This window comes from Macrosteles quadrilineatus, unplaced genomic scaffold (genome assembly GCF_028750875.1).
Source record: "Macrosteles quadrilineatus isolate MER2022 unplaced genomic scaffold, UCM_ALF_1.0 Scaffold_1__1_contigs__length_201487025, whole genome shotgun sequence".
Lineage (NCBI taxonomy): Eukaryota > Metazoa > Arthropoda > Insecta > Hemiptera > Cicadellidae > Macrosteles > Macrosteles quadrilineatus.
The window spans coordinates 80,805,187-80,814,644 of record NW_026542594.1 but is presented as its reverse complement, the minus strand read 5'-3'; the positions used below and the strand labels follow the sequence as shown (position 1 = coordinate 80,814,644).

The window sequence follows — 9,458 nt, the reverse complement described above, 5'->3', positions numbered from 1 at the left end:
CACCAAGTGAATGAAATTAATGAATGAAAGTTCTGTTCGTAAAAAGTGCTTTCAGTTTTTAAATGGCCAAACTGACTTTCATGAGTCATGACGAAGCGAAGAGTGGACACCTGAGTATTGTGACTGATGGAACTGGTCACTATAGTTGATGAAAAGGTTCGCGAAAACCGCCAATTTACGATAACAAAGTTTTCGCTTTGTTTCCCCCAAGGTTCACGGACTTTGTTATTTGAAATTGTCACACAACAAAGCGGAAGTTCCTGCAAAGTTCCAACAAAGAGATAGGTTAATGATTATCACGTAAAAAATAGATGATTTTCAACTTAACTCAGAGCAATAGACAGTAAATTGTAAATTGCAACGAGCGGGACACTCACACGACGACGACAACGATAGGGGTCAGTGCGATGAGCCGGATTCCCAGATGACAGCATCGACAGGAATCTGTGTGAGAAACCAGATGCCCAGATGACAGCAGGGACGGATGGGAAGTCCAACTCGAGTCTGCAGTAGCATCGACGGTGGTCACAACAGACCCAGCCTGCAACGACGGCCAGGTGAGGCGGATGAGCCCCAGCCTACTACGAGTGGGGGGGCGGAATGAGCCTCAGCCTGTGGCTGTGACGGTGACGACAGGAGGGCGACCGTGGACCCCAGGCTACAACGGCAGATGGAGTTAGCCCATACTTAATTGTGCCGAACCCAAGTGCCTGGCTGAATGTCGTGTGCTGAACGAGATGACGATTTCGGGGGTGGCGACGGCTCGGCTGAGCGTGGAAGTAACATCTTGACGCGAACCCTGGAAGGCCAACCCAAATCTCCGTACTGAGGCCTATCCGGAAACTAAATGTGCTGTATAGCACATGGTACTTAAACCTGGCATGTAAACTAGTGTTATATGTTTCAGTGTGGAAAAAGTACGTCACAAATTCAAATATATCATGGATTTTGAAGTGATGAAAAGACGCTGGCTGCTAGCATAGACAAAAAGAATTAAATATAGACTCTCTTAAATATAGAGCGTGAAAGTAACATCTTGACGCGAACCCTGGAAGGCCAACCCAAATCTCCGTACTGAGGCCTATCCGGAAACTAAATGTGCTGTATAGCATGTGGTACTTAAACCTGGCATGTAAACTAATGTTATATGTTTCAGTGTGGAAAAAGTACGTCACAAATTCAAATATATCATGGATTTTGAAGTGATGAAAAGACGCTGGCTGCTAGCATAGACAAAAAGAATTAAATATAGACTCTCAGCCGTGCTGCGGTTACCATAGGTTCTTGCACACACCGCTGGGAGTGCCGTGTAGTTACGTAGCGCGTACGCCGGAACTATATGGCGCTCCCAGTGGTGTGCGCCAGAACCTATCGTAACCGCAGCACAGCTGACAGTCTATATTTAATTCTTGTTGTCTATACTGCTAGTTAGGATTAATAAAATTACAGGATTTGAGCAGGATTATTTATAAAGAGTGGTTGAATAGCAAAAACTCATTTTCATTGATAAGTCATCCAAATTACACAAAAATAAGCAACTCTTAACAAATATGTTTTAGTTTTCAATTTTTTTTTCTTTGAGGGTTTGTCACATGAAACAAGTTGATGTGTGATTCAAGTTTTATTCAATTAATAGGTAATTGATCTTTATCATGTATTTATAATAGTTCCACTCAATAAAAATCATCCTGCACAGTGTTAATAGTAAATAAATAACAGAAAATACAGCTGGTTTATTATAACAACATTTTATATCCAATTTTACAATATAAAATTTATCCTAATGCCTGTAATGAGGATGAAAATAACCCCTTTTGAACCTTGCGTTATGTTACAAAAGCTGGCTTTTCTATACCACTACACTGGTCAATAAAATACAACACCATTATTTCAGTATTGTGCTGAGATTTGCTGCCTTGAGATCAAGAAGTGCAAGTTATAAACCTGACTCTGATTTGTAAGTACAGGCACTTAACATTGGCCCACACTGGAGGGTCCTCCAACTCCTTGCAGCATCAACAAAACAGTTATTCATTTTTCCAATTAAATCTATCGGGGTTTTCCTTCTAAAAACGAACAATAACACCAGACAAATATTAAATAAATGTAATATTAAAAATAGAATAAAAATACAACTTAAAAAAATAAATATAGAGCTTTTATCACATACAATATACCTTAGTTCGACACAAAATATATTATAAAATTAATTAAATAATACATACAAAACAGTATTTAATAAACATGGCATATCTTTTTCAAACAAAAGTTTTTCAACGTTCTTGATTTGAAAAATTGAAGAAAGATATTATGTCAAATATCTGTGTGCGACATACTATATTTATATACATATTTTCAGATCTTTATTTAAAAAAATCATACAAATATGTTCAGTTAATTGTCTTGTGACACTTGCTGAGGTGTCAGAGCAGAGAGCAGCGAGACAGCCAGTTGGTTGGCTTGCGGTGAGGCTCGGACTGCTTCAGCTGGTGTCCTCCCTTGGGTGGGTTGCTGGCCTCCTGTCACAACAAATACACAAGACAATAAATACCTCCTCTTGCTCCTTTTTAGGGATGGATTTTTATAGTAGTTTCTAGTTGTACAGGTATGAAACAGGTTGGACAAATAAAATCAAAATCGAGAATTGATGGAAAATGTCACTTTAATTTATCGGTTGCTGCACAATTGCGATATCTTTGCAACAATTGCAGGATTTTGCTGCAATTGCGGGTGACGACAATGATGCCCACATGACTGCGGTAGATATTCAGTATTTTACTGTAATCTTAGAATACGGTGATGATGTCCATGGGGCACGGTAGATAATCAGCAATTTGCCATGATCATGGAAGTTGATGATGAAGTCCACATAATCACATGAGATATTAAGGATTTTGCCATGATTGTGCATTGATTGTGGTACATCGTTAAGATGTCCATGTGATTGCAGGAAATATTACGGATTTTGCCATGGACACTAAAGACGAAGATAATGTCCACAAGATTACATATTCATGATTTTGCTGATCAATACAAAATAAAATCGCTATGAGTTAAAATTTCATGTTTGATTATTGATGTTCAACTGACATGCATTGGCCATTAACACGTTCGCTACCGAGCGACGCACATTTGCGTCGGTCCGGTCACTCCTACAGACCAAAAGGAATGATCATGACGTTGCTTACAGACCAAGTGATATAGGAATAACATTGCCGACAGACCTAAAGAGAAATATAGTTTAAATGGACTAATTGACTTAACCTTAAGTGAATTAGTAAGCAATAAATATTGTTTTTATTTATCGTTTTGAGCAAATTTTAAAACACCGCATATATAAGTCGGTCAGTCTATTTAATGAAATCCAGTTAAAAAGATTACATTTTCGTTTCAATAGACCAGGCGACGCACGTAAGCGTCGTTGTAAATTTGGTTGTTTCAAGCTTTTACACAAACAAATAAAGAAACTCCACTAAACACTAGCCAAAACTGCAAAGGTTATAACGTTTACATCTGTTCTGTGATGTCGCGGAATACACAATGTAAACAACAATGTTGCCAACTGTTGTGTGACGTAACCAATCGTCATATCCACAGACCAAGCGACGCACATTTGCGGCAGATATCCCTCTAGACCGATACGATAAAATCAGGGCTTTGAAATAGACCGTTGCTAAGAAATACGCTGATTAATAACATTGAACACCAACGCAACTGTGCGTCGTTAGTCTATTTCAATGTGACCAGCTGACGCAAATATGCGTCGGTGGGAGAAACGAGTCGACGCACAATTGCGGCGCTGGTCTATGCGAACGTAAATTCCATATAAATGTGGTAGCGAACGTGTTAAAACCCTGTTATAGTAGTTTATACTTCAATTTTCTACCACACAACTCTTCTGATCACTTGGAGTGAAGCATGTTCACTGTGATCAATTCATTATTTTACTACGCAATTAAAATATGCCACCGTGTTGAAATACTATCTCATTGATATTTTAGAGCTTTTTTATATTTATTTATTTACTTTTTAAATAATTCGAATCCAACCTGTAATAGTTTATTAATAAAAACCACTTAACACAGAACAGTGGCTGTATAAACAACTTGTATCATGCAAAAGAAAAGTTATTATTGCTAGGCTACAAAAATCTTAAAAACCATGCAATTACAAATAATTACAGTATTAACTTTGTAAGTCTGCAAAAACACCAACACTAAACAAAAATACTATCCATTGAAAAACCAATTAAATAAATAATTTTAAATCTGTGGATGTATTTAAAGGTTGTTGGCATTGGAGAAGGACATTTCCCGCCCCGCACCAGTGATGCCGGTACCACGGGGCGAGTATTTTTTTAAGTTTTTTTGAGCCAACACGGATAACACCTACAACTAATACCTGTATAGATAATGTATTAATTAATATGAGAGTTGAACAACACCAAACTTTAAATATGGAATTAGGAGTATCAGACCACAGAGCTTTATTTATTACATTAGATAGTATATTGATTTTAGTGGTGACTCTGTTAATTTTAAGAAACTAAGCTATAGTAGGTCTTTTTCAGCCAAAACAATTGATCAGTTTATGGCTACTTTAAATGAGGAAAATTGGAATTTTAGTGAAAATAATTCAGTTCAATGTAATTTTAATGATTTTTTTTCTAGATTTAAGATGATTTTCGAGAACCATTTTCCACTAAAAACTTGTAAAGCAGGACACCGAAAAAACAACAGAAAAAAATGGGTTAATTCAGAGATTAGAGAATTAAGTGTTAGAAACAGAGAATTGCAAGCCTTAGCAAAACAATCTGACAACCATGCCTTTAAAGAGTATTGTAAAGTTTTTGAGAAAAATTTCAAAGCTGTCTGTTCTAGGGCAAAAAGAAATGCAAACACCTCTTTTATAGAGAAAGCAGACGATAAAAGTAAGGCAGTGTGGTCAGTTGTTAATGGAGAATTAGGTTTAAAGGCAACTCAAGAAAATAGCTTTTCAAACATTGTTTTCCAAAATAAGTGTTTAGAAGATGGAAATAAAATAGCTGATATTTTTAAAAATAAATTTACTGACATTTGTTTAGAGAATGAGATTTCACCATCAAGTGAAATGGCAGTTAGATTTGCAATGAAAAATAATGAGTGGAGTCAAAGTTTACCAGTTTTTCACTTCAGTCCAGTAGATGAAAACCATGTTAATAAAATGATCAAATCATTGAAGAACAAGCGATCTTCAGGATGGGATGAGGTTCCTTTGTTTTTATTGAAAAAAAAAATTATCGGCCAGTGTCCTTGCTTCCTGCATTTTCAAAGGTTTTTGAAAAAATAGCTAATAAACAAATCTTATCATTTTTTGAAGACAATAATTTATTTATCAAGGAACAATATGGATTTAGAGAAAATAAGAGCACAGTTTTAGCGATAGCAGATTTAACCAGGTGTGTATCGGAGGGCTTGGATGGATCGCAGACCACAGCTGGTGTTCTGTGATCTATCCAAGGCTTTTGACTGTGTGGTACATGATATTCTTCTTGATAAGTTAAAAGTTATAACTTCTCTTCTTCCATATTATCTTGGGTTAAGTGTTACCTATCTGGTAGACACCACAGAACTGTTATAAAAAAAATTATATGGTTTTTAAATCTGAATGGAGGAAAGGAACGTGGGGCGTTCCCCAGGGCTCTATTCTTGGTCCTATTCTGTTTTTAATCTATATAAACGATTTAGCACAAAAATTTGATTTTTAAAATTGTTCTGTATGCAGATGATGCTACAGCCATTCTTAAATCAAACAACATTTTAGATTTACAGGAAATTATTCAGAATTCCCTAACAGATTTGCAAGTGTGGTTCAAGGCCAATGGTCTTAAATTAAATAGTAGCAAAACTAATGTAATCAATTTTAGCACCACACGAAGACAGGAACAAAATCTTATTCAAATAATATTAAATGATGATCACTTTCCTATTGTAAAGTCAACAAAGTTCTTGGGTCTCGAGGTTGATGAAAAACTAAACTGGAAAACATATATTGATATTTTGATAAAAAAATTAAATTCCCTTTGTTTTCAAATGTTTGTTCTGCAAAAAATTACTGACTTACAGACGAGATTGATTGTATATCATGCATTGTTCGCTTCTTCAATGCAGTATGGTGTTGAACTTTGGGGAGGTAGTTCAGGTATGGAGTCTGTTTTTAAATTACAAAAAAAGTATCTTAGAACCATGACAAATTCTGAACCTAGAACATCCTGTAAATCTATTTTTAGGGAACTCAAAATTTTAACACTACCATCTATGTACATTAGTAAATGTCTGTTTTATGTCAAATCTAACTTTAATATGTTAATGGAAGATCAACACATTCACAATTATCAGACTAGGAACAGAAGTGATTTCCAGTTTCCTGTTCATAGATTAAGTTCCTTTGAAAAGTTGCCACAGTATTTTGGGAAAAAATTATATAATAAGCTACCAAACAGGATAAAGAATATTGATAATGATCATAAGTTTAAGAAAGAAGTTCAGTCCCTGCTGCTAAACAAAGTATACTATTGTGTAAATGATTTCTTATGTGACACTTTGTAATATGATGTAAATATGTATATAAAATTAAGGCATTTGATTAAGTTTTAGTCAACAAAACAATTGTATCATGTATTTTGCTTTTTTAGTTTTTAAGATGTTGACATGTCACCCAGCTGTGCTGGGGAGGAAAATGTATTGTGACAAATAATAAAGAATCTGAATCTGTATTCCCACCCCTCACACTGAACGTGTTAAGAAAAGAAGACCTATTCTAGGAAAACAATTATCACAATCAAATTTGTAGAGAATTTAATTACCTACTAAATGCTTCTATTTTTCTTTGCCAACTGTTTAAAGTCGTTTTGGCCAATTAATGCTTTATGTTTCGCGTAGGTCTACGTGTATGTGTTATTTTTGTGAACCTTCTGACGACCATTCCATGGAATAAATCAATGTAACATTGGCCTGAAGATGTGTTTATAACAACACGAAACAGCTGTAGTCAACTAACTACAAACCAGGATCACTTGACGGATATAGGTAATTTAAAACTTTTATTGTTTAAAGTTGTGCGGAAAAACAAAAACAATTAAAACAACAGGCCTGTTTTTTTTGCTTTTGTGACTCCACATTTAATCTAAAAAAAAAATCAATTATTTTTTAGTTTTGGCTTGAATTTTTAATTAATAAAAACCTTACTTAAGGTACTTAGATGTTAAATTTCAAGCAACCTACCAATACAGCAAGTACATTTTTAAAGATTCATTCATTTAAACAAAATAAGATCAAGTACAGTAACATACATTCGCATATGGCTCCACGAAAAAGTGGCGCCAACGGGACACAATTTTTTTTCTTTCAGAAGACAAAATTGGAAACAGCATTACTGACAAGTGAACAACTTAATTTTGTTTTTTTCGCTCATAGTTCAAGTATCCAAAGCACTATACCAAAGGCATTTATTCTTTTTGTACCAAAAGCACTTGCAAAATGCGTATACTTGTACAGCACTTCAACTCAAGGACTCAAGGCATTGCTTTGCTGTTTCGATTTGTAGTGAGCTGAGGCTCGGCAGTGTACAGCACGGCGCTTGTGGGTTTCATATCATGACTCATGCTCGAGATAAGCGCTCAGCGCCACTTGTCACAACAAGAAACTTCCCACTCCCTTCTTCCCCTGATCACTCTCCCCTCATAGAGTAGAGCAGTACGTTGTATTGCACGGACGCGTTGCAGTAAGTCAACAGTCCCGGAAGGTCAAATAATTTATACCTGTGCCGCTAGGTCAAAAACTACAATGTTTGCAGTGTCTGTAGATCAAAAATCCCAGTAAGTCAAATAGTACAGTCCGAGCTAAAAACGTGGTCTATGTTAAAGCAATTGACTTATTGGGAATTTGACCTAATGCAACAGCAGTTTTAATATAACGAAATAAGATAAAATATAAGTTCAGTTTCGCTGAGTCAACAGTGCCGGAAGGTCAAAAGTACTGTATAATCTGTTAAAAACAACGATAGTCCTCTCGACGCATGACTTCAATAATTTCGCGTTTTGGTGTACTTAAAGTTGTGCTAAAATTTTGAAAATTGGCACAGAGCTTCTTGGTTAGTCCTACTCGATGACTATTTTGTTGGAACTTTAAACTATTTACCGATCTAATTAATAAAAATTGATATGTATGGTGAAATAGTTTTAAATCGTGATTTCTAACATGAAAAAGTTAGCATGCGAGATTTTTTTTTTGTTTTTGGGTTAGAGAGGTTTTGTCTGTGGCAAAGTTGTAGCCAAAAGTGTGATGCGTAAAATATATGTTTTTGAATTTTTTACAATCAGTGGTTCAATAGATAACTTGGGTTGAAGAGAACGGCAAATTTAGCATTTCGCAACGCATGGAAAGAACTACATCGTACGATGCGACTGCTGAGTGGACTTATAATTTACAGTTCTAAGAATAAAAAAAAGATGAATATACAGATCACCAGTACATTCATATTATTTATAAAACATCTTTCTGTATTACCAGCTTACATTTTTCACTTATAAGAATACATCATAAACAGGGTGTTAAAAATAAGCGGGGAGATACTTCACCTAGTAATTCCTTGGGTCAAAATAAACAGAAAATCAAGGATAACATTTTTTCCGAAATCGTTTCGTTAACCAGATATCCACCATTTTGTATTTTTTACATACAGATATTTATCTTTGCACTTTTCCAACCGATGTTTATGAAACTTGGTATGTATGTTAAGGTAGGAGAGACCCATGTTATAAAAAAAGATTCATCTCGATTCACCCTAAAATTTCAAAATTTAACACTTAACTACAATATAATATACTTTACTACACCACAATATTTACGTATCACCATAAATCTTTAACACAATAAAACGTTAACATTTTTAAAATCCAAAGTAAATCAATATAATCTTTCTTTTTTGAAAAATATATTTAAAAAAAGGCGATGGTAAAATAACGACAGGCGAGTTTCGATCTGGGTGTTTCAGGTTTGAATCTAGGAGGATTTAACATTAATTAGGTAACATTAATGTTTAATCCTCCTAGGTTTGAACTGATTGAGAGGAATACATGAAACCGAAGGGGGGAGGTAGCAACAAGTGCACTAGTATTTACTAGTGTCCAATTACAATTTCATGGATTTAACCAAAACCTTTTCTATTTCACTTATTTTCAGCTGTTAAATTTCAAACGATACGTTTTAGCGACATCATTAACGTTATTATCATCATCATCGTTTGAGTTTGGGTTTGCGGCAATGTATTTTTATGAATAAAACCTTTAATTTGATACCAAACTTGACCTCTGCTGCTATTAATTGACTGTATGCACTATTAATTAACAGCTGTTTCTAAGGATTATGTCGGCCTTAGTCACAAACAGGACAACAAGATCGCTCCACTCATCCCACACT

At 35.1% G+C, this 9,458-nt stretch overlaps 1 protein-coding gene across 1 annotated transcript in view; it reads right to left on the bottom strand.

The window, feature by feature from the left end:
• Positions 1 to 1,713: 1,713 nt before the first annotated feature.
• LOC128983667 (ras-related protein Rab-8A) overlaps positions 1,714 to 9,458 on the bottom strand; it is a 93,248-nt gene continuing 85,503 nt past the window's right edge. The window contains exon 5 of the mRNA XM_054403049.1: positions 1,714 to 2,519. Within this exon, the coding sequence (XP_054259024.1) occupies positions 2,424 to 2,519 (96 nt within the window). The 3' untranslated portion in view covers positions 1,714 to 2,423. The remainder of the gene's footprint in view (positions 2,520 to 9,458) is intronic.